Source organism: Ambystoma mexicanum, chromosome 1p, assembly GCF_040938575.1.
Source record: "Ambystoma mexicanum isolate Mex_15411 chromosome 1p, UKY_AmexF1_1, whole genome shotgun sequence".
Taxonomy (NCBI): domain Eukaryota; kingdom Metazoa; phylum Chordata; class Amphibia; order Caudata; family Ambystomatidae; genus Ambystoma; species Ambystoma mexicanum.
Window position 1 is genome coordinate 1,005,762,351 of NC_090921.1, and position 26,716 is coordinate 1,005,789,066.

The 26,716-nt window shown below is 46.5% G+C and overlaps 1 protein-coding gene across 5 annotated transcripts in view; it reads right to left on the reverse strand.

Moving 5' to 3' along the window:
* The window catches only part of FCSK (fucose kinase), a 1,510,689-nt gene that overhangs the window by 133,401 nt on the left and 1,350,572 nt on the right, over positions 1 to 26,716 (reverse strand). Inside the window, exon 23 of one of the 5 annotated variants that reach the window (XM_069654994.1) lies at positions 25,088 to 25,588. The exons of the other annotated variants lie outside the window; for them this stretch is intronic. Within the exon in view, the coding sequence (XP_069511095.1) occupies positions 25,461 to 25,588 (128 nt within the window). The 3' untranslated portion in view covers positions 25,088 to 25,460. Of the gene's footprint in view, positions 1 to 25,087; positions 25,589 to 26,716 lie in introns of those variants that run through there. 5 annotated transcript variants of the gene reach the window in all.

Below are 26,716 nucleotides of genomic sequence, written 5' to 3' on the forward strand. Positions count from 1 at the left end.
GTATCCCTCCCAAACACCATTGTATGCAATGCTCTGACAGTTCCGCCAGAGTTACCTAAGACAAACTATCATGGACTTGTTGCAGAGTAGCTTCTTAACAGAAACCAAGGCAGCTGAAACATGACCACGTAATATAAACCGAAGCACTCTCCAACACAGGCTGCCATATTCCCAGCATGAAAGAAAGGGGCTGTGCTTTGCCCTGCCCCCTTTTACCTGTGTTGATACTTGTGACACCTCTCGGGTGGGGAATTCTGGGCAATATTGGCTAGGGCAAGAAGTCCAATGGGAGGATAAAATGGCCGACAGGACTCTGGAAGGTGTAGGTTTGAATGTAGCCAGGGTAGGAGGAGGTGGCAGGCCAAGAGACCAGAAGATGGCAGGATGGTGGACTTTAGTCTGGAGATGATTCAGAGAAAAGGTTGAGGAATAGGTTTGTGAGAGACAGTGATACTGTGTTGTGAGTGTAAGCTTGGTGAGTGAGAGCATTAAAAAAAAGTGTAAAGGGTGAGTGAAAGGGGAAGAACAGAGATGGACTTTAAAGCGTAGGTTAATGAACACTTTGCCTCTTGCTTGCTTTGATCCTTTAGGGAGGAGTATGCATCTGGGTTTCAACCTCAGGGTACCACCAGTCTTCTTGGCTTGGCCAGGGGTATGTATTTACCAGAGCATCAGCTGCATTGTGGACTGCAAGTAAACTACTTTTAGGAGTCTTCCTAGGTGTCCAGGGAGCAGTGTGTAGCATCTATGCTTCCTACCAGCCTTTGACATTGTGTGGCTATCTCCCTTTAATCTACCTTTATAGTCATGGGATGCTGGGTCTCTTTGTGAGCCTGCGATTGGTTTCTTCCCTGAGCAGTCTGTACTGGTGTAATGAAGTTGCTGAAATAAAGATGAGGTACCAGCAACAGAATGCAGAAGGGGGCAGCCCCCCCTCCACTTAAAGCTAGGCAGAGAAATGTGTATGGAATGATTTAGTATGGTAAATATGTAAAAATAGAACTCATAAGGTTAAAAGACATTAGTATTTCAAATGGTGGTTGGCGGATTTACCGCCCCATTCCAACCTTGGCGGGGCGGTAAATCCCCATTTTCCCATTTTCCCTTCCCCATTCCCATTTTGCCCCATAGGGCATAATGGGAGTGGGGAAGGCGTTAATTACGCCACCGTAAATTACGGTGGCGTAATTAACATCAAGGTCCCTTAGCGCCATGGATTGTAACACCTGCTAAAAGCAGGTGTTAAAACCTCCATGGCGCTAAGGGACCTCGGAATCAGGCGGTAAGGGTCGGCGCTGTTTACGCCGCCGTAAAACCCTTACCGCCTGAGTCGTAATGAGGCCCAGTGGCAGCATAGTCAGCCCAGAGTTGAACAATTCAAGGCTGCAGTGCTCTGAAAGAATCAGAAAAAGCAGTCTGAAACCAGACAGTTAATTAGGCTATGTCTGAAATTTTTGCCAAGGGAAACAGCTGCATGACCATATTTGGGGTAGTGTGGCCGGGAAAATCCTAGGATGGGTGCCAGATTGTATTTCAGTTTGAAGGTTTAAACAGATAAGAAATAACTGCCAGGTGCACGAGTAGAGTCAGCGGAGAGTTTGCCTGGACATGTTCAGAAAAGAGAGGGGGTTTGACTCTTGCTCTGAAAAGTATAAAAAGGTAGCTCCGTTTGCAGAAGGGAGCAGGGTTTGTGTACTTGATAACAATGATGTTTGTGTCAGTCTGGCATGAAATAAAACCTGATGAACCTGACTCTGCCTCCTGCCTGCTGCTTGAAATGCTTTTGCTGAAATGCCAGAGGGTCCCAGAGGGTAACAGAGAGCCCTAGAGAGCAAAAGAGGGCCCCAGAACGTCCAGGAGAGCCTGATAGGATGGAAGAGGTGAAGAAAAGCAGCACAATCAAGGTTTTAGCACCTCGTCTTCATATGGCGAGCCAGCCAGGAGGGATAGGATGATGAACAGACATCTCTTCAAGCCGAAAAGAGCCTGGACGGTCAAGACTAAGAGACTAAGGTGAGCACTGTCAGGGCCAAAGCCAAGACCAAACCAAGACAAAGGGTGCAGAGGGGCATGGTGGGGGCTGTGATGCACGTACAAGTTGGATCCAGAAAGCTGTACCCATTTAAAAGGCTGCTGTGCCCCTTTTGCAGAAAGGCAGCCTTCAAAAACTACAGCTCCCAGCAGAAGCAGTCTCCTGCCTACAACTCCCAGCATGCTCGGGGGCGCCACGAGCCAATCAGGAGTCCAGCAGGGTGTGGCACATCAACGCGCATGCGCAAGCCCCGAGGCACGGGGCTTGCGCTTGAGACTTCGGAAGGAGAGGACGTGCAAAGCCCAGCTCCTCCAGAATCAGTCGCGAGGGGCCCCGCCCCGCCGGAAAAGCAGTTCGGCCCCTCGCTCCTGCAAGATAAGTCTTTAACCCATCTTGGGGAATCAGAGGGATCGGGGGAGAAGCGCAGGGGGCTTTAGCCCGCAAAACTCCTAGCCCCTGCGCCTACAGCCAAGATAAGTGGGCGTGTCCTAGGCGCGTCTCTACCCGCGCTAGCATTCGTAGTGGGGAACCGAACCGCACCGTGTGTTCCCGCCTCCTGGAACCAGGGAAAACTCGGCACACGGGAGGCGAAAACACATGGGCAAAAGTTACCGCGGCGGTCTGAAGGAAGACCCCTGTGGGAAGTAACATTGGCATTCTTTCCACATCTGGAACAAGTGGAAAAGCCCCAAAGAGTGGCAAACTTTGGCACACTCTAAAGCCCACGATTTTGAGCCCGGGTGGCAATTAGAATGTTGTGTGTTTGTGCGTGTGAGGAATGAATGAGAAGGTTATGGGAATGCAGAGGCAACACCCTAACTTGTGTTATTTCTTTTAGCTTCTTGGACCAGCACTGAACGCTACGGACCTGCCACAAGACTTGACGGCTTCATCACGGACAGGACACTGAAACCCAGAGCTAAGTTTGCATGCCAAAGAAATGCTAATTAGTTGTGGACAGAGTTAGGTGCATGGTTTAGACTTGTACGTTATTGAGCTGTGAGGGGGCCTAAGTCTGACTATGTGGAGGTGGTGTGCAAATAACTACTTGGTACCAAGTACAATCCAAAGTGTGCAACAATCAACCCTTCCATTCCCCGTCCTATCCACAACCTCTACCCAAACCTCAATCCGGTTTCCCTAAAATCCCCCAACCTATCCAATCAACGAGACCCTAACCCTCCTTCCCTGCTCTGGTCCGGGTAGCCTGCGTAAGCTTCGACTTGCAGGCTCCACGACCATAGTGGGGGTGGTTGGTACTGCGTCGCTCCTGCGCCTAGGACCAGAGTGCTCTGACAGAAGCGCAAGCCCACGTATTTTCCAGGCGCCTGAGCGACACAGCCAACCCTCACAACAAGTCATGGAAGAGATTGCTAAAGCCTTGCAGGATTTGCAAGGGGAGTTAGCCGCATCCAGGCATGAATATGCAACTTTGTCCGCGCAGGTGCGGAATCTAGCTGCCCAAGCATCGCCCTTACCTGGTCAACCGTCTACCCCGGTACAGGTACATGTAACCCCGGAAGCCATAGTTCCCCTTGCACCTCCAGAGAGATATGCAGGGGACCCGCAAAGATTCTCTACGTTTTTGACCCAATGTCGTCTCCACTTTCTCACCAAGGCATCAGCCTTTCGGTCTGCTCAAGCACGTACAGCCTTCGTGATATCGTACCTTACAGGGGACGCCGCCTCTTGGGCGAATCCTTTGGTTCAAAAGGACGATGCTGTCCTGTATGACTGGGATGAGTTTCTAGGGGAATTTGAGAAGATCTTTAACCGACAGGCAGCCACCCTCTGCAAGGATCGGGAACTGCTGAGTTTAAGGCAAGGCAATAGGGAACTGGTGACTTATGTTACGCAGTTCAACCGGCTAGTAGCAGAAGCCGAATGGCCCAGAGAAAAGAGGATGTCCCTATTTTATCAGGGGTTAAAAGACGAGTTAAAAGATCTTATAGCTCAGGTTGATCCACAGCCAAGAGAGTGTTCGGATATGATCAACTTAGCCTTGCGTCTTGACCACCGCTTGGCGGAAAGGCGAGGCGACAAGAGAAGAGGAGAATCTCGTCCTGTACCACGGTTAGACCAGTTTAAAGGATCTCGTGGGACGGTGGACAAATCTGAGGGGGATGAGCCGATGCAAATCGGCTCCATCCGGGGCCCCCTAACAAAAGAAGAGAAAGAGCAGAGAAGAAAAGATGGGGTCTGTATGTATTGCGGTAAGGCTGGGCATTTCGTTCGCGAATGCCCCGCCAAACCAAAAACCCAGGGAAACGCCTTGGCTCGTCGGTAGTGGGGGTCACCCGGCCGAGCCTAGTCAGCAGGGCCCCAGTTGCAGGCTATTCGAATCATGGCCCCTATATCACTCAGAAGGGTTGCTTAGAGTTCTTGACTAAGAGGAAACAGGTTACACTACTAATCGACTCGGGTGCAACTGGTAATTTCATCGATGCCCAGTTTGTGGGTACTTTAGGAATTCCGGTGCAATGTAAACCTGCTTCAGAACTGGTACATGCAGTTGACGGTACCCCCCTTAGTTCAGGTCCTGTCACCCATAGTACCTGTGTTATAATCCTTCGGTGTGGAGATGGGCATACAGAAAAGATTGCCTTTGACATTATTGCTGCCCCGCAATTTGGGCTTATCCTAGGTTTGCCATGGTTAAAGAAGCATGACCCTCACATTCAATGGACCTCAGGATCGATAGACCTGAATTCTCCATATTGCAAAGAACATTGCTTAAAAAAGGCTTTGCCGGACATACGCTCCGTCTGCATTGCTAACAGTCAACCAGAGGTACGTCCTGAAGATCTGCCTCAAGAGTATGCCGACTTTGCGGATGTTTTTAATAAACAGGCCGCTGAGTCTTTACCTCCACATCGGCCCTTCGATTGCCGGATAGACCTGGAGCCAGGAGCGGTATTGCCATGCAGCCGCATCTACGCTTTGACCGAGGCTGAGAACGACCACCTCCGGGAATACATAGCATCAAACCTCAAGAGTGGTTTTATTCGGCACTCTAATTCTCCGGTTTCGTCACCTCTGTTCTTCGTACCGAAGAAGTCTGGGGAGCTCCGGACTTGTATTGATTACCGCGGAGTGAACCGGATAACCATTAAAAACCGTTATCCGCTCCCTCTAATCCCAGTACTTCTAGACCAAGTCAGAGATGCGGTCATCTATACCAAGTTGGACCTTCGAGGCGCATACCACTTGGTACGGGTACGTGAAGGAGACGAGTGGAAGACCGCCTTCCGAACCAAGTTCGGATTGTATGAATATCAGGTCATGCCATTCGGCCTCTGTAACGCCCCCGCCGCCTTTCAACATTTCCTGGATGAGGTACTTCGGGAATATTTAGATGTATGTGCTGTTGTGTACATTGACGACATCCTCATCTATTCCAGTAGTCTCCAGGAACATGTCCGACATGTACGTGCGGTGTTGCAAAGGTTGCGAGAACATCATCTTTACGCAAAGCTAGAAAAGTGCGAGTTTCACTGTACCACTGTGGAGTTCTTAGGTTATTTCCTAACTCCAACCGGCGTTCAAATGGATACCAAAAAGGTGCAGGCAATTTTAGATTGGGCATCCCCTGCTAATGTGAAGGATATACAATCCTTTCTAGGATTTGCGAATTTTTACAGACGCTTTGTTAAGAACTTTTCAGCATTGGTTACTCCAATCACGAAGCTTCTTCGTAAGGGCTGCCCGTTTGTTTGGGATGCCTCAGCCGAACAGGGTTTTAATCGGCTCAAAAAGGCCTTCACTGACGCTCCGGTACTAAAACACCCAGACTTGTCCAGACCATTTGTGGTTGAAACGGACGCCTCCAGTTATGCTTTGGGGGCCGTTCTGTCCCAAAGGGATCCAATGACGGGTTTGTTACATCCGGTGGCCTATTATTCTAGAAAGCTGCTGCCAGCCGAGGTGAATTATATCATCGCAGATCGAGAACTGCTGGCAATAAAAGCAGCATTTAGCGAATGGCGGCATTATCTGATGGGTGCACGTCATACGATAACAGTAATCACGGACCATCGAAACCTACAATTTATCAAAACCGCCAAGACCCTGAGTCCACGTCAGCTGCGTTGGGCCATGTATTTCGCGGAGTTCGACTTTATCATCACATATAGGCCCGGAAACAGCAACCAGAAAGCTGACATCTTGTCACGCTATCCCGAGCCGACAGTTCGAGAGGCGAACCCCACGCCCCAATCAATAATTCCTCCCGCTCATATTATTGGGGCGACCTCTGATTTCTTTGAAGGAATTCAGAAAGAATTCTCTATGCAAGAACTGCACCATTGGTGCAAACAGGACCCTCGGAATGTAGTTCTTGCAGGGCTTCCCTACCACGCTCATGCTCTGTATTTGCCTACTGCGGCACTCCGGGAAAAGGCCATGTTATGGTGTCATGATTCATCCCTTGTAGGTCATCCGGGAAGGTCAAAAACACAAGAGCTGGTGGCTAGGTACTTCTGGTGGCCGAAGTGGCGACAAGATGTTCAGCAACACATATTGAAGTGTGACACCTGTGCCCGCAATAAGGCCAGTCACCAAAGACCTGCAGGCCTTCTGCGTCCTTTATCAACTCCAGACGTACCATGGCATACTGTAACCATGGACCTCATTGTGGATCTCCCGCCGATACAGGGTTACACGTCAATATTGGTTGTAGTAGATACCTTTTCAAAAATGGCCCATTTTGTTCCTTGCAAGGGAGTCCCAACCGCTAGTGCAATTGCAGAACTCTTCCTGCAAAACGTCATTCGCCTACACGGGCTTCCACACCATGTTATCACTGACAGAGGCCCACAATTCATTTCACGATTTTGGCGTGAGTTTTGTAGGATCGTTGGGATGGAAGTCCATTTGTCATCCGGGTATCATCCCGAGACTGACGGCCAAACCGAGCGTGTAAATCAAGGGCTCGAGCAATACTTGCGTTGCTTTGCTACAAGCAGGGAAAACACTTGGGTCCAGCATACTTGGTTAGCTGAACTAGCCTACAATAATGCCTTACACACGTCCACCAAAAAGACTCCCTTTTACTGTCTTTATGGACGACATCCACGTATTCTTCCCGTAGCTGTCCCATCCTTAGAAGTGGAATTGCCCACACTAGCGGGACAACGGATAGAAATTGAGCAAGTTTGGAAGGAGGTACAAGGTAATCTCGTTAGAGCAAAAAACTCTTATAAGTATTATGCAGACAAAAACCGCCGTGCCAGTCCTCCCTATCGTGTGGGTGACAAGGTGTGGCTTTCCACCCGCAATATTCGATTGGATGGTCCCCGGAAATTACAGCCCCGCTACTTAGGCCCATTCCCGATTGTACAGATCGTGAATCCAGTTGCAATTCGATTGGAATTACCCTCCCAAATGAAAATTCATCCCACATTCCACACGTCCCTACTAAAACCTGCCCCGCATGGAACTCCCGTTAAAAAAAACCCCCCGATAATTGTTCACGGGGAACCTGAATATGAGGTACGTGCAATTTTGAACTCCAAAAAGAGCACGAACGGCCAATTGTATTATTTAGTGGACTGGGTGGGGTATGGACCTGAAGAGCGCTCGTGGGAGCCTTCACATCACGTTCATGCTCCAAGATTGTTGCGCACTTTCCACAAGAATTATCCAGATAAACCCGGAGGGCCTACCTTCCGTGGGAGGGGGAGTGCTGTCAGGGCCAAAGCCAAGACCAAACCAAGACAAAGGGTGCAGAGGGGCATGGTGGGGGCTGTGATGCACGTACAAGTTGGATCCAGAAAGCTGTACCCATTTAAAAGGCTGCTGTGCCCCTTTTGCAGAAAGGCAGCCTTCAAAAACTACAGCTCCCAGCAGAAGCAGTCTCCTGCCTACAACTCCCAGCATGCTCGGGGGCGCCACGAGCCAATCAGGAGTCCAGCAGGGTGTGGCACATCAACGCGCATGCGCAAGCCCCGAGGCACGGGGCTTGCGCTTGAGACTTCGGAAGGAGAGGACGTGCAAAGCCCAGCTCCTCCAGAATCAGTCGCGAGGGGCCCCGCCCCGCCGGAAAAGCAGTTCGGCCCCTCGCTCCTGCAAGATAAGTCTTTAACCCATCTTGGGGAATCAGAGGGATCGGGGGAGAAGCGCAGGGGGCTTTAGCCCGCAAAACTCCTAGCCCCTGCGCCTACAGCCAAGATAAGTGGGCGTGTCCTAGGCGCGTCTCTACCCGCGCTAGCATTCGTAGTGGGGAACCGAACCGCACCGTGTGTTCCCGCCTCCTGGAACCAGGGAAAACTCGGCACACGGGAGGCGAAAACACATGGGCAAAAGTTACCGCGGCGGTCTGAAGGAAGACCCCTGTGGGAAGTAACATTGGCATTCTTTCCACATCTGGAACAAGTGGAAAAGCCCCAAAGAGTGGCAAACTTTGGCACACTCTAAAGCCCACGATTTTGAGCCCGGGTGGCAATTAGAATGTTGTGTGTTTGTGCGTGTGAGGAATGAATGAGAAGGTTATGGGAATGCAGAGGCAACACCCTAACTTGTGTTATTTCTTTTAGCTTCTTGGACCAGCACTGAACGCTACGGACCTGCCACAAGACTTGACGGCTTCATCACGGACAGGACACTGAAACCCAGAGCTAAGTTTGCATGCCAAAGAAATGCTAATTAGTTGTGGACAGAGTTAGGTGCATGGTTTAGACTTGTACGTTATTGAGCTGTGAGGGGGCCTAAGTCTGACTATGTGGAGGTGGTGTGCAAATAACTACTTGGTACCAAGTACAATCCAAAGTGTGCAACAATCAACCCTTCCATTCCCCGTCCTATCCACAACCTCTACCCAAACCTCAATCCGGTTTCCCTAAAATCCCCCAACCTATCCAATCAACGAGACCCTAACCCTCCTTCCCTGCTCTGGTCCGGGTAGCCTGCGTAAGCTTCGACTTGCAGGCTCCACGACCATAGTGGGGGTGGTTGGTACTGCGTCGCTCCTGCGCCTAGGACCAGAGTGCTCTGACAAGCACTACTGTTCTGCCCAAGATAAGAGTGGAGTAAAGAGGATAGAAAATAAGATAGGGATGGGGCAGACTGCAGCTGCCCTAGCCAATAGAAAAGAGACAGGGACAGGGAGGGAGAACAGTATGGCAGAAAGAGACTATATATATTTGTGGTAACACTTCAGGGAAAAATAACAATGGCAGTCCAGATTTGGGAAAAAGCCAAGAAATTAACAGCATTTATATAAAACATTATTGGGAAACCCCAGCAAAAGGTAACTGAGGGAGGTGGGATATGAATAAAAAATAACATCAGAATAATGTGTTTATATAAGGGAAAAAATATTGACTCAAGGTACCCAAGCAATAGAGAGAGATACCAGGAGGATACCTGAGAAGAGAGAGATACAAGGAAGATACTTTAGGAGAGGAGATACCGGGGGAGACACCCCGAGAGAGAGAGGATACGCCCATTTGCCTAGCGTTTAAAGATGGCTGGATGGAGTTTTGCACCCAGAGCACAGTTAATGGGGTGATTAGGAGACCGAGAGAATTTAAAGATTCCTTGAAAGGGGTGAACTCGCATTTTGTAAAGAAACGCACATATTTGTGTAGCCGGCCAGAATCTGTCTGATTTTTTGTCACATGTCATGTTATGTTGATATGTTATGGCTGTTCATTTGTTTCATTTTATGGCGTAACTATCTGTGTGCACTGTAAAACATTGGAAATAATATAAAATGATATTTTCAAGCTAATCTAAAAAATTGGCGTTCAGACAAGTTTTTGAAAATGCCAAAAAATAACAATAATGTAGATGATCAGATGCTATGACTTAAGGCACACAAATTTGTGGTAATTTTACCTCAAAAAAGTCAAACAGTTCTGAGATAAGTGTAAAATCTTTTTGCACTTGTAGCCATCACAAAAAATTAAAAGTAGCAACTATGGAGTTAAAATTGTGATTTCCTAGTACTAGACAGGATAACTAATGGATTGCGCTAAATACTGTAGAGTTTCGCATTAAAATGACTGAGTTACAGCGATTTATAGAAGTGCTGTTGTCACGCGCGCTGACGAAAGGAATGCACCGTGCAGAAGTATTTTTTAACTGTGAAGGGTAGAAAAGTCCAGTTGAAACTATTGTAATTTATGACTTAAGAAATGAACTGTAAGCCTGTGAGGTGCGCAAGATAATGGTTTTTTAGACAAGAAATGAGTGAATGATTCTCAAGGCAAAAACAGAGCCTGGTGAAATGCTAGTCGAGGTTGTAATTGCATTTAAATTTAAAAAGATGTTGACAAGAATGTCTCGCTGAAGTGCAACAAGCTGTGTGTTTTTTTTTGTTGTTGTTGCAATGTTCTGTTTGGGGCTTGCGTGCCGCGTTTTAAAATATTTTAATTTAGCTTGCATTTGTGAGATGACAGAAACATGAGTATATTTTGTTTAGCATAAAAAAATAAAGTCAGAGCAGCTGGTTGAAAACATGCAATTGAGAATTAATAGTATAGCAGGATGCAACTAAATTAATACACGAGAAAAGAAAAATGCTTTCATTTACCCAGAAGCAAGGTTAAAGATGAACCATGAGAGCAAATATGGTGATTCATTAAGAAAGGAATGCACGATAGCTGTTCTTTGAGATAAAACTGCCAAGCTAAGCAATCGCTCCATGAAATGCAAAATGATTGTGCGTTTTGCAAGGTCATACTTATCGCATACAAGCAAGTGCAGAAAAAGACAGGCTTTATTTTATTAAAAACAATGTGTCAAATACAGATTACAGATGCGATGGGTCATTCTGAGCAATGTTGCGCATTATGGAATAAGTGCCCACACTTGGAAGTGGATGCATTTATAAGTACAGTTGCAGCTTACCCATTTAGTAACCCAGCAGTAAGGGGATACTTATTAAAGGAGACAGCAGTTGAATATTTTAGTGGGACGGCTGGTAAATGCAGGGTTCGGATCTGGTTGGGTCATTACATTCTGCATTTATGTTTCATTATGACTTGTGGTGGTCATTTTGTAGCAGGGCGGTAAACTAGATACATTATTTTAAAATATGTGGTAAAAAGACACATTAAAAGGAGCAAAGATGTCATGTCCTGTTATTTGGCAGTCATATAGCGCCTTACATATTCAGTGGCATTACTTTAAAGCACTGATACGTTGAACACCCTTGAGAACCATAGATTAAGTTAGTCGAGAGAGACAGCACTGCATGATGCATGGATGTATCAGCTATGTGTACAGCTGGTGTAACAGTTAGATGAAAACTATTTAGTAATCTAGTAAATAATCAAGTTATGTTTTATGCGTGCATCTATTTTGAAAATAAAGTGCATTACATGCAAAATGGATTTGTTGCAGAGGACGAGACGAGTACATGAGCGTACATGTAGGCTCAGCAATATGCAAACACAGGATACACAGAGGCACCTGGGAATAAAAGGTGTCAACCAAAAAATAAGAAATATTTTTGCAAAACAGAAAAATGAATGTGTTACACAGTGGGACAGCCCCAGAGGATGATCATATGTGTTTAGAAGAGTTAAATGGCACTAGGGTTTTGGAATGCAAGGAGAAATATAGCAAGAAAAAACGATTTTTGGACTAATGATACACATTGGGACTGTATCCATGGAGCAAAGATGACTTTTAAGATTACAGATGTGGCAGTCTTTTGAGGAAAATGTGTCAGCTGTGGTGTGATTTCAATAGGCACCTTTCAGTGGTAGTTATTTAAACATGTAGGTGCACATCAGCCCAGGAGAATTTTTGGAACGATTACAAAGGATGCAATGGTGCAGGTACAGGAACACATTGAACAAGAGAAGAATTAGCACATTGCCGTAGCCAGCTTGGCTATTTGTTTACTGATAGCCAGTGCGCTTTTTTCCTGGTTTATGAGAGGCTTCTGTATGGGGATATTCAGTATTGCCTAGAGGCATCATTCTGTGTGAAATATATTTTTTATTGAGGAGTTGTCCATGAGTGCCCAGAGAAGGGGCGTTGTAGTGATCCAGTATTAGTGCCTACTGTAGTTTAGCAAGGAATGAGCAATTCTCAGTAGAAAGGAAAGGCTTGAATGCATGAAAAACCCTTTATTTATTAGACTTTATAGAGTAGACAAAAGCCCTTAGGCATTGTGGTGCCATTAAAAAAGAAAAGGCTTGCAGATTACAATGAAAATGGCATACACAAGTGGTTGCATGCCACAGCTTCGCCTGTAGTTATAGGACAAACAAATGCATGTTGTAGTTACAATGGATGAGTTGCATATTTAGCTTACATTGGATAGAGTAGAAATTGAGTAAACACGTGGCATAGAGGTTAATTAAGCAGCAGGGGGAATACGTGTAGACACCACTGGGGGAACTAATAGGGGTAGTTAAACAAGGTGGTTTTGAAGGTTTTGGCGAAAAAATGAGGAGGGATGGTTCTGCTCTAAGTTCGCTAGAGGAAGCATTCCATGGTTCGGGAACAAGACGGGGAAGCTTAGACCTCTGGCATTAGCTCTTTTGGTTAGTGGGACTTGTAGTTGGGTGACATGGTGACTTCTTTTAGGTCAGGCTGAACTGACTCCATTAACAGCATCAGTTAGATATACTGGTGCTGTGTGAGACATACATTTATGTGCGATGGTTAGGATCTTGAAATTAACTGTTCCATCAAGGGGAGCCAGTGAGCAGCTCGCCTGGCGTGAGTAATGTATATCCTTTTCAGAATACTGAGAATTGCACACAGCATCACTCTGCAGTTTTAGAGCCAGTGAAGATTTTTGCTAGGATGCCTGCAAGGATGGCAGTGTAGCAATCCAATTTAACTCTGATAATGACACAGGAAATGAATGAGCAGTTTCTGCAAGCATTGTGGGGAAAGGAAAGGGCCGATGGCATTAGTGAATGTGGTAGTGAAGGGGAAGCAATGGCACTCAAAGATAAGTGCAACAGAACAGATTGTAGCATGTAACCTGGCATGACATGGGTGAGTGGAGGAACACTCCTAAGGGTTGCTTTACAGCTTCAGAAATAGTGTTGGGATGGAAGGAGGTATTAGTGAACGTCATGAGATGCGGAGCAAGTGATTTTACACAGGGTTTTTAAACTAACATGCGGGCAGGGGCTGGTATCTCCTTTGCAGCTGAATGGTCTAATGTTATTCATGTGCTCTATTATTTCTGACTTAGAAAGCCCTCTGAAGTTGAAGGGGGTTATTGGGTCCTCCGTGACCTGCTTTTTGGGGAGTTTTGAGGATACCATAATGCATTGAAGGGGGGTTTTTGGGGTGCTCCTAAAAGTCCTTTTTCAGAAGCTCCACCTTGTGTGATAGGACAGCCTGAATGGTGTTATACCAGGGTTACTATTTTACAATTTTTGAAGCCTTGGCGGCTGGCATGGAGAAAACTTTTTGAAAAAATATTGAAAAACCTTTTTGATTCAGGACGATCAGTTGAGATTCTAGTATTATAGGATTCAGATGGTTGAAGAAAGGATTAAATGACAAAGCATGAAAGCATGATGATGGTGTTAAGAATACCAAGGAAATCATGTTTGTGTAACTGGGACATGCACCATTTCGACAAAAGCAGAATTTTGAGGGCATGAAAACGATAGAAGGCCAATGAGATTGTTTGGGTAAAAACTAAAGGGTTTTATTATTTTGGCAGCATGGTAATATAGCCAGCTGTATGACCTGGTGGAGATCAGGCACAGGCCATTAACATTTATGAACAAGAGGAAGAGACAGATGACCTCCAGGAAATTAGAGGCAGCCATAACGTAGGGAAACATGGCAAATGATTAAGAAGCAAACAGAATGAAATAAGAATAATGAAGGACAGTAATAGTTCGGATAAACCGATTTACGTTAAACAACGTCATAGATGACAATGCAGCCATACAGAGCTTAATGGATTATGAGATGGTACTTTACTTACAGCATCACGCAGAAAAAGAAAGGAATTGTGTTTTAGTATACATGAAAAAAAATAATGAAATAAATGCCCAACATAAATAAGAGATGATTAGAATAAAGGATTACAAATGTTAGGGAGACTTTGGGCCTCTGTTACACAGGATCAGAAAAAATAAATCGGGAAAAGATGAAAATGATGGATTATCTTAAATAAAAAATTAATTAAAAAAATTGAGGAAGGGAACAATTGGGCAAATGAATAAAAGGATAGGGAATAAACTCAAAAGCATAAAACGGACAAAAAAAATCAAAACATTGGAAAACAGATAGCACTTATGAGGATTCCTGGCCAACAGCAAAAAAAGGAGCGTAGGGCAATAAAAAGCATCAGTGACCATGAAGACCGAGAAAAGGAGTATGGCTGACAAAAAATTGGGTCAACCAAACAAGGGAAAATCACACACAAGCCATTTCAAGAAAATATAGTGAGGTAAGTAAAGAACCATTTTTGAGTTCCTGTAGCGATTTTGATTTATTTTACAGCTAAAACGTATGGACCTTTGTGTCGAAGCACGAGAAATGTCTGCATGGCCTTAATTAGGGAGAAAAAGAAAAAGCTAAGTACTAGTTCACGCTAAAAGGGTGTGGACACACAATTGATCAGCACTAAAAGAGGATCCAGGTGAGTAACAGGAAAAGAGGCAGTAAGGGACCCAATGTCTTCAAGTGTTTAGCTGTTTTTCCCAAGATAGGTGCAATCAGGTGTGGAAAGAGTAGAAAATAGATGACAACATGGCCATTTCAGAAACCACAGAAAACATAAGTTAAATTGAAGGTGAGTAATTATTTTTTGTGTTCATAATGTCAAAGAAGGTTGATGTGATAGGGGTATGCAATTATTAGAAGAGGCAAACATTGTTGGGTACAAAAAAAATGGAGGCACATAGTAAGAATTGGTACCATAGTCTCGAAAAACAGGGGTAGACTAGATTAAGTTAGTCAGGGACGGTGTGCAGCGAAACACCTCTGTTTTGTCTCCATAGGATGAATGCAAAGCACAAGCAAAGGCCATGGTCCAACAAAAGACAAGAAGAGAAGAGGAAGAATGGCTGCTGAGCTGAGGAAGTATTTACTGCTAACCAGGAAGCACGTGCAGCTAAGCTGAGCAAAGAACCAAGCCTAAACGAAGTATCCTGCAGGGTGGTTGCAAAATAGTTGTTTATGTGCATCAACAAGTAGGGGAGAATGATCAAGAAAGTATTTTTGATATCAGAAAAGGAGGAAAGGGTTGAAGTTGGACAGAAAACCTTACCCCTTTCCAGTGCCCGAATGACTTTTGTTCCTATTTTGACTTTCTACAGACAACGAGGACCCCCAAGGATTTTTCTGTCATCTGCTATGGATATGCCTAGAGGACCAGAAAAGAAGAAGACGTCTTTCTTTAATTGTTATTTTTGTCTCCTTAGGGTTGCATGTGTCACCCTCAAGAGAATAATGTATGTGGGACAAAATTCTGCTATGTCTAAACAAACTCAGGTTCTAGCCGGCTGACAAAGAACTACAGATGGGGGTGTATTTTGTTTATGAGGAAGGAATGACCCATAAAAAAGAAATGTTTAAATGAAAATGTCTTATAGTTCTTCTAGGAGGCAGGGGTGTCCAATAAAAGGAAGTGTCTTGCGATTTTTAGGAGGTAGGGTATGGGAGCTGGAATCTGAACAAGAGGGGTTTTAAGGAAATGGTTTGGTACGAAATGTGTTAAATAGAAGAGACATGTTTACTTTACAAAAGAAACTCATTCAGTTTTATATTACAGGTATGCATCGAGGGACCTGGATGCCTTTGGAAATTAACGTCGAACCGTGTGAGGAGAGAGGGAGGTTGTAGAGAAACTCAGTGAAAGCCCGACGCAAAGTTGATCGTCTGAATAGTGTCTGCAAAAGACTCCCTCAACCCTGTGTCCCCATGCTGAAACATCCCCTCTTTTGGACTCATTTGAACAATGTATTTATAGAAAGAGAGACACTCGAGAAAAAGTGAACCCTTTGCAAAAAAGGGAAAAAAAAGACAATGGACTCCTGGTCTAAGCATCAAAAAAACCTGGGAGACTGACTCTGAAAACAGCTCAAAAGAAAGGACAAAGGCGACAGGACACATACGGTCCACTGATACCAAACTAAAGATGAGTAAAGTGGAAGATACAGAAGAAGAAAATGTGTGGAACAAGAGGAAAAGACACAGTTTGAAAACGTTATATGTATATGCATGGGCAGAAGAAGATGATGAAGGAGAGATTATATTTTGTTGGGGTGGGAGTTGCAGACAGATATGACATACGAAGAAACAATAGGCTAATGGGTTATCTCAAAGCTTGACCAACCTCTCGAGTCTCACAATGGCTATTAAATTATCTAAGGCATACAGTTAGTTTAAAGTAAATGGAGAAAGGGGCGTAAATGAAAGAAGATAAAAGTAGTTTAGAGACACACATGTTTTGTTTTAGGAATAACAATGCGTTAGTACGTGACAAATTGTAGGATTGTGATAGAATATTTTTTAGATAAGTATCAAGGAGGGTGAACATGGATATGGTTGAAAGTAATTGTTTTAGAAATCAAGAACTTTCAAGACGAGGAAGTGTAATGAAGGTGCTGAAATAAAGATGAGGTACCAGCAACTGAATGCAGTAGGGGGCAGCCCCCCTCCACTTACTGGAGGGTGGCAGTTTGTATGCTGTGTGCTATATTGCTGTCGGAAGCGGCCAGTACTGTCTACCATAGAGTTAGCTGGTGCGGCTTGACGGCCTGAGAGGGTGCTTTCCTCTAGCTACTGTGGAGTTTCTGTGGAGCATTTCGGTGCTGTGCTTCGTGTCCTTCGTGCCTACCGTGCTCCGGACTAGGCGTTGTGAGCCTGTGATCTGTGGTCCCAGCTGCTGTGACGTCTCGAGCCATAAAACAGCTTTGCTTCGATTGTGGCAGGTATACTATAATTTCTCCCCAAAGGGCGGGCGAGGCGCTACAGATAAGCTGCGAGGCTGTCGGCAATCATCGCAACCTTGCAGGTAGCCCAACTGCCTTGTCTTCTCCCAAGTCTACATCCGGCCCCCTAACATCTGTTACTGACTTGTGGCTGAAGGGGTGTACGCGGGTATTGTTTTAGGATGAGGAAAGCGCACAGTGGGGGCTGGGGAGGAAAAATATTCTTACAGCATCGGACAGATTTAAAGTCCCCAGCTTACTGATTACACTGACACAAGTCACTGAGAGAGTGTCTATTAACCTTGTGTGGTCTGGAGACTGCGGGCGGATTGCCTTTGATCCAGACCGTACTAAGGGGTGCGCAGTGTGTTCCTCGTGACGAGCTAGGATCATTACAATTTGCTGGAGGAGCTGCAGTCTGACCATAGTCTCCATTATTCCCCCTGGAGAGGGCGGACTGCCTTTAAATAGGCATCTTGCCGTGGAGCGCACGGTGTGTACAGTGTGTTTCTCGTGTCCCGCTGGGAGCGAGGAGGAAGCAAAGAAGAATGAGATTAAATAGATCTGTAAGCAGGTACTTTGTACAAATTGCTGTAAATCATTAGGACACAGACAGTATATTACTTTTGACCGCTGCTGTCAATTGTTGAATCAAATAGTCTGCCCAGTCGGCAAAGGGCAGGGAATCTTGGGAGTGGGACAATTGATAACTGCCATAGCCCCTGAAACCATTGTAGACTTTTGTAAATAGCCCCTGGGAGTGTGACAGGTGTACTGCCATAGCCCACGGTCTGCCCCAAATCCCGGGTGCAGGTTAGATTATTGTGCTCAGTGAATAACAAGGGAACTTCAAACACCCCGTTTAAATTCCGCTAATAAAGACACTAAAAATGCCGGGGAAAGCAACAAACTGTAATAAAACTGCTATAACATGAGAGAAGAAACCCTTTCGGCTACGATCTAATAAAGGGGTGGCTATTGACACGAGCAGCAAGATGTCTTCGGAATGTGGGGGAACAAAATAATCTAGAATCAGGCCCTTGATCCATCAAAAGGGCCCATTAGATGCCTACTTTCTAAGTAAATCTGTAGAAGGAGAGGCCCTGACCGGCCCTAATAAAGGCAATGCCTCACAACTAGAGGGAGAAGGCAGTTACCTCCCTCTAGATCTAGACAATGATTCCCTACTACACTTGTACTATGTATTACAAGAACGTGTGGCAACACAAGAGGGGAAATCAGCAGGAGAAGAGCCCCCGGTGTACCCAACAACCAGTGACAATGTACCTGATACACAGGTGGGGAAAGGAGACATTGTACCTACACTGTAGGAACTAGTGAAAATCTCAATACCAGGGGGTAAGGAATTCCCCATCCTTGTATCATCAGCATCTCAAACGGAGGCTGTCCCAACAATTCTCACCCCTTCCTCCACACCTGCTCTAGCCTCTAAGGCACCACGCCTATCTGCTAGTCCCAACCTGGCGTTTGACTCTGCAAATTTGTCATGTGAACCTGTGCAATCGGAATATAGTACTCATGAAACTTCACAATCTGGAAATGCCACAATTAACTTCGCCATCAAAATATTACTACAATTGTGTGGAACAATGCATGAGGAGTTAAAAGCACAGGGGAGAGTGATTCTTGCCATCCATAAACATAGGAGATTGCCTAATAAAGCATCTACGATCCCCTGCATCAACTTGAGGGAAATACCGACAACAGCTGTCCTGCAAAATAGACAGGACAGGGCAAATCCACAACAGACTGTTGATAAGGAGACTACGACCCAGGAGGAGAATAGTACTCCTGGGGCAAGTGTGGATGAACTTGAAACTGGGGGGCACCCATCCAGGAAACAGAGAAGACTGGCAAATAAACGTTCGGAGAAAACTAACGACCATCCTCCTCGGAATACTACCCCACGACCCCCTGGTAAAAACATATCCAAGAAGCAACGTAAACGAGCAGCACGAAGGAAAAGAAGATCGGCTCAAACAGTGGGTACCCTGACGAGCTGGTTTATGGACGAACAGCCGGCCCAGACAAGCCAACAATCTGTTGACCAAACATTCTCCGGTGCCCTAACTGGCCCCGTCCCACACCACCCGGAGTCAGTAGTTGTGCAGGAGCCTGTGGTCCTGCCTGGCCCAGCCCCCGAATTGTCCATCATGGGGGGAGGCGGGAGAGTGGTGCTGAGTAAGGTTGATATGAAAAATGTGACTATATCCCCAGTGGAGAATGGTAAACCAGGCACACAATTGAATCGACCCACACTCTTCGCCATCCACTGTTTGCCCAAAACTGCATCCATGATAAGGGCAAACCGAGCATCGCTGGAATACTTAGGATATGTGTTGGCTGTGCCCATACCGACAGAGTCGAGAGTGGAAAATTGTCAAAAATGTAACTGTGCTTGCTCAACTTGCCCTGCTACAAAAACTGTACAAATGCTTAGTGATGAGCAGGGATGGGAGTGGCTGCAAGGAATGTTTGCACAGAAAGAGAGGATGAACCTCGACCATCATTAGTTGGAACACGAGGGGCTTTAGCCACTGGCTGAGTGAGGGGGCCTCACGTGACTTGCTCTTGACCAACAACTTATTTCTGCTACAGGAAACTTGGGTAACTTTTGATCTGGAATTTGATGGCTATACATCATATCAAACCATGGCAAAAAGGGGAGAATGGGGAAGACCTAAAGGGGGTCTCCTAATAAGTGTTAAATCCGTATATAACCCTAAATGAATTTACCAGGATAGCCCAGGGGGTAATATTCTGGTGATCCAGATAAGCCCGCCGGGTGGTTGGGCTGGATGTAATGAAGTCCTGATCATTAACATCTATGACCCCCTTGGGGAATTGATCACAGAATCTTTGGGGGATAAACTGGATACATTGTTAACCACCTGGTATACGGGGGAAGAAGTGACCACCATTATACTTGGTGGGGATTTGAATGCTAAATGCCTTGATCCTGAGGGATGTGGGAACTACCCCTTTGTCCAGAATCTCTGCAAAATACCTCTACATCAGAGCAATAGTAAAGGGAGATTATGGCTAGATATCCTTAAGGAATGGAACCTGACCTTACTAAATGGCCGAACAAGGGGGGACATGCCGGGTAAAGAAACTTGGGCAGTAGGAAAAAAGTGCTCAGTACTTGACTACATGGCTGTCTCTGAGTGTTAACTGAACCATGTTGTGCATCTAAATGTTATGTTGAACAACTATAGTGACCATGGTACTTTAACACTGTGTGTGGATGGAGGTGGGGAAATGGCCGAGGGGGGTATTTTTAGAGAGCTAATACCTAACCATGCTGGAAATAAGATCAGGTGGACCCAGCGAAACATTGATAAAATGATCTCTATAACATTCCCCAATCATACCATCATCAAATAGCTAATGTGGCGAAAGAGCCCAGAGGATATTGAATGTTGGATAACACACTTAACCCACTCACTGTTTAAAGGTAGCCCTGTCCCGGGGCTGTGCTGGAAGAAGGGGGAACCCCAACCTTTGATGCCAACATAAGAGACCAGAAACGTATGATGCAATGAGCCTTAAGAACTATAAGAGTACTAAAAACTGCCCAAATAGATGAAGGTGCGTTGAAGTCTGAGACTATAGAGATAAAATGAAAATATCAAAGGTGGTTAAGAAGGTACCACCAAACATTAAAAAGAAATCAATGGCAGAAGTTTGCTGAAGCTCTATGTAGTAAGAATAGTCGCAGAATTTGGCACATACTAGCCCAGGCGGGGGGAGAACAGAAGCTGAGGGTCCTCAAACCCATTGTGGGGGATAAATGGGTAGAATACATCTCCAATAAATTCTACAAAGAGAACATGATTAACACTAGTAGCTTGGTGGGTGTAAGGTCATGGCCCCTCCCCCTAAGCCATAAGATCATAAAACAGACTATTATGCATTTAAAAACGTCCAATGCACCTGGCCCAAATGGCTTAGCCAATGCAGTTTTGAAAAGAGATCCCCACAACTGGGCACAGATATTGCTAACTCTGCACTCCAGAATATGTAGAACTTGTCAGATACCGTCCTCCTGGAAGAAATCTTTGCTAATTCCAGTGTACAAAAAGGGGGAGGGGACAAAAGCAGCTAATTATCGACAACTCTCAATGCTGGATGTAACTAGCAAAATCTTCAACACATAGGTACTTAAAGAAATAGAAAAGTGGGTCAGAGAAAATCATATCCTTAATTATGCACAAATGGGATTCAGACCAGGGACAAGCACTACCCATAATATCAGGGTCCTTGACCTATTAATAAATAACACCACGAGTAGAAAGGAAGCCACACTGTACATCGCTTTCGTAGATTTGAGCAGCGCCTTCGACCTGGTGGAGCGGAACATCCTGTGGTCTAAACTAAAGGCTATGGACTGCCCAAAGTGGATCTTAAACATACTAATAGCCTTGCACAGTAACACCTCCACTAGGGTCCGACTTAATGACCAAGGTGATGTAACTGATAAAATCTATATCAATGTGGGGGTAAAGCAGGGCTGCGTTACTGCGCCCATGCTCTACAACTTATATATAGCTGATCTGCTGGCTTGTATGTCATTAAAGTCAAACTGCCCTCCAAAGTTGGGCAAGACGCCCATAACAGGAATGCTCTATGCAGATGACTTCATCCTCTTTGATCACATGATGTCTGGCATAAAGAACATGTTGAATGAACTATTGGTCTACTCAACACAGCTAGGTCTTGTAATCAATTTGGAAAAAACGTAAATAATGACAATTGCACGAAAGGGACCCTGTCGAACTGGGATAGATACCAATGTGGGAAAAATTGAGGTGGTAGAGCAATATCCCTACTTGGGATTGGACTTCAAAGCACCTACAGATTATGAAGCCATAAAAAGACAAAATACGGAGAGCAAAATTGCTCACCCTCCAGGCTTGTAAATTTGCAATGGGCTCAGCAGGATTCAGCATGGCTGGCATATTGAAATTATACTAGCAATGCTTTGTGCCTGCAATCCTGTATGGCCTGGAGGCATTGGCTATGCAAGACCTTACATGGCTAAACATCTTGATAGGCCACTGTTGGCGTATGGGGCTTGGTTTGGGACCCTTGTGCTCGATTCAATATCTTCGCTTGGAACTGGGCCTCATCTCCCTGAGAGGGAGGGCTCTCCGTTTGCAGGGTGACTTTCATCTGAAATTTCAGACAGAGCCCAGATGTAAACTTTTGAGACTGGCAGGGAATAATTATGATATAGAAAAACATCCTCGGGCCGTACATACGAAGAGCTAAATGAATCACTATTCAGGGAGATCGATTGGCCCCACGAAAAACGGATGCATTTACCTTATATCCACCAAAAAAAAGCATTTGAGGAAAAACTGAACAAGTGGGATTGGTGTGTGAACTCTGATCAGTTGGCCAAGTTGAAAGGATATGAGGCAGTGTCCCATATTATACATACATATCTAAAACCGCAGCCCTACTTGTTACTATGCCCGGCTCCCGAAGTAAGATATTTCCTACTGAGATTGAGAACTAATCAGCTACCGGTACTTACCATCATAGGCCCTCGATTGAAGATCCCACGGGAGGCCAGGCTCTGCCGCATCCATCAGGGGGTAGGAGTACTTGAAACCACTAGACATGTACTATCACTCTGCCCCAAAATGGGCCCCATATATATGAATGCATATGAAAAATGGGTCCACAATTATGAGGCGATTAAGAGGGATGATTTCTGGTACGTCTGCTTGAATACTAAGTCCCTTGGCCTTCAGCTTGCACTCTTTAGGGTTTGGACACAAATCATGCCCCTAACTTCATGTATTATAATAATAATAATACTGATATTATATCTCCTCCCTTGTCCCACCCTAATCACTAAGTTAATATATGTTAAGATCACATGGAGTTTTAGAGTCTATGGGCCTCATTACACGTTGTGCGCTAAAAACTGTAAATTAGCGGCATGGCGCTATTAACGTGTCCGCCCTCGCAAGAGGGCGCTAATGGCGTACCATTACGAGTACCCGGACACGAGCATAGCGCCATGCCATTAATGATCCTACCGCCATGCCGCTAAAGTCCCCAAAAAGTCATTTACCGCCTTCCGCGAAAGTGCAGATAGCACCTCCGCCCTCGCGTCATTAACGGTCACCGCCATTAGCGGTGACTGTTAAATTGCGGAACCGGAAATAGCGTCATCGCACAGGAACGGGAAAGAGCACGGCGGCCATCTTTAAAAACACAATCCATTGCCATCCTCTGCACCCTGGACCTGTTTTGAGTTGGGAGCAGTGCAAATTCATCTGGGACACCTGCATCATGCCCAAGACTCTGAAGAAAACCAGTGACAGGCAGCGCAAGGAAAAATATACCAATGAGGAATTGGTCATGTTAACACAGACCCTTGCAGAGCATGCAGAGGTAGTCTTTGCAAATGACATGCGCTGGCCAACCTTGCTGAAGAAAAAAGCCATCTGGGAGGAGGTAGCTCTCAAAGTCAGTGCTGTGGGCACCAGCACGCGCAACGTGCGCATTCGCAAGAAGAGGTGGGATGACCTCAGGCTGCGGGTGAGGGGCATCCTGGCTGAGAACCACCGCATTGCCAGTGCCGGTGGAGATGGCTCACCAATCCGGATGAAGGAATGGGAGGAGACATGCGCAAACATGATTGCTGTTGAATCCATTGAGGGAGTGGGCGGCATGGAGATCGGCGTGGCTACCACTTCAGATGGAGGTGAGTGTACACATGACAGGATGCGGTGTGAATGTACTGTTACCCCCATATGTGAGCACAGACTCCTCTCATGCATGGACACACATCCACACATGCATCCATCCCTCACCATGTCAGTGTCAGACCCAAACACACACACATGCACACATCACCAGAGACAAGTCCCAAACACACCCATGCATGGATGAGGCACTGAACTGGCACATCACCTGCATCCACAACCACTGAGTCCCAATGGCCACAACTGCATCATTCATGTAATCTTCATTAAGTAAATTGAATCGCAACCAATGACATCCCCCTTCTCGTCCCTCACAGGCTCACATACAGATGGGGAGGATGCCGCTGATGCATCAAAGGCACCAGCTACATGCAAGAAGCCAAGGGCACAGGAGCCGGAGGATACCCCAACAACATCCAGGGGCAAGGGGGGAAGGGCACACCTGACGGGTAGGAAACATCGTCATGGTGCCACTGCCAGGGCAGTAGTAGCTGCACCACCAACTGCGGCCCCACCACCGGAGGTGAACCCACTGGCACCAATGCCAGCCACCGAGGGACCACCATCAGCTGCGGCTAGCTCCGCTGGTGAGGCAGCCGCCACTGCCCCCCTATCCGATCCGGAGGACACCCTAGGCCAGCACATGGAGATGCACACCCCAAGCCCCCCTGGAACCCCAGCACCTGTGCCATTCCAGACCCCTGGGTCTGATGGGACTGTTGAGGACACCAACCCTGCAATCATGTCCCCCATGTTACCATCACCTGCTGCAGTGGATGCATCGGAGGGCACAGCATCCAGTGCATGGTCATCCAGCACTGCCCCCCAACTCACCACCATCCTGCAGCGCCAAAACGAGTTTACTGTGCTGGTCGGCCAGCATGTTGAGGAGGCTGCCAATCTCAGAGAGAACATTGTCGAGGCGGCGAGGCACTGCACTGAGCGGATGGACGCCAACACCGACAGGCTATGCGATGAGATAGCGAGGCTCAGGGAGGTCCTTGTCCGCATGGCTGACACTATGGACCGCCACTTTTCCCAACAAGGCCAGTCTGCCCCGTCCTCATCTTCCGGGTCGAGGCAAACAAGCCCCCTCCGGCGCTCATCGCACACAACCAGGCGCACGTCTGGCAACCCTCAAGATCCTTTCAAGGACAATGGAAAATAGGGGGTTTATGGAGATTCCTCTGTAGGCATTGTCCAGGGAATACATGGCAGACACATGAGGGACTGTAGTGGGGGGTGGTGGGAAGGGTGTTATGGGTCTGTTGTGGGGGGTGGTGGGAAGGGTGTTATGGGTCTGTTGTGGGGGGTGGTGGGAAGGGTGTTATGGGTCTGTTGTGGGGGGGAAGGGTGGTGGGATGTTTTTGGGCTTGCACTACTACACCTTTATGTCACTCAATACACTGGTTTCTGATCAAAACACAGGCTTGGACATCTTCATTGTGTGTGTGTACTTTATTGGCGACATGGTCCATTGCGTGCTTCAAAACATACACCAGTGCATTACCCCCCATATCCATGTGACAGTACGGAAACATGTTCCTCAGAATATTTGGTTGATCAGATGCTGTCTCACAGCACGTCCCTCCTGGCCATCCCCTCTTGCAACACCTGCATCCCCTTCACCTCCGTCCTCATCACCATCATCATCCTCATCAGGTGGTTCTATTTCAACGTCAGGGGGCAGTGGCACATTCCGTCTGATACACATATTGTGCAGCATGACACATGCCATGGTGATCTTGCCCACCTTCTCATGTCCATACAGGAGAGCACCACCAGACCTGCTAATGCACCTAAAACGTGACTTCAAAAGTCCAAAAGCTCGATCACGATGCGGGTACGGGTATGTGCATGATTGTATTCCTCCTCGTGCCTGTTCTGTGGGTTCCGTACAGGTGTGAGGAGCCAGGTCTTCAGGGGATAGCCCGCATCACCTGTATGGGGGAATGAACAGGGTCCTGTTACTGTTCACCTCAAGATCGGCCTGTTCACATCACACAAATTGACATTGCATTGTGATTCAAGTACTGAATTGACAGCATACATGCAGATGGTCTGTGTGACAGCAACGTGCAAGGGGGAGGTCGACCCTGCAAGTAGAAATGCCACATTCATGCCTCCAACAGTAATTGACATGTCCTGGGTGAGGCCAGGTCTTAGGTGTCCCTGGCCCATCCAAATTAGGTACCACACTGCTAGTGTACTGACATCCTGACACCGATGTTGCCATGCTGTGAAGCATCACTTCAGTGGTGCCATAGGTGTGTGGTTCAGTGCTATGTCTAGGGGTGATCCCTTTGCATACATTCAAGGGCGCGTTGCTGGATTGATGTTGTGCTGCACTGATTCTGTATTACTGTCTTGACGCCATGTTGCTGTTTTGTGTAATATGTGGCGTGGCATGATGTGCAATGTGGATGGATGTGTGATATTTTGCAACCTGCATTGTTCTCAATGTTGTGCACCTTCGAATTGCATGTGAGTTCTTCTCAAGTACATCGTGGCCTTCCCTGAAGGACATTGGCGTACATCTGTATGTCCATTTTCCCTACGGACGCCAGTCAACACCCAGTTGGAGTATGTATCTCTCCCCCCCCATTCACACCCAGTTGGAGTATGTATCTCTCCTCCCCCCCCCAAATCACGCTGCCATGTGCTTGCCCTGCTACTCACCAAGTAGCCACGAACGTGGTCCGGTGTGTCGCTCCATGTAGCGTGGGATAGTTGAGTTCCGCAGAACCATGGAATCATGTGTTGATCCTGGGAATCTGGCACAGCAATGTGTGATTATCTTGTTGGCGTCACATACCATTTGGACATTGATAGAGTGGAATTGCTTCCTGTTTCGGTACACTACTTCATTGTGATGTGGGACCACCAATTCCACATGGGTACAGTCGATGGCCCCGATGCAACTTGGAATGCCTGCCAGTGAATAGAAGCCAACTTTTGTGTTTGCAATCTCCTGGGCAGTCTGTGGCATGGATATGTGTTCAGGTGCATGCTTCAGGAGTGCATCGAGTACCTGGTTCAGCGTGCGTGAGAATACTGGTTGTGAGATG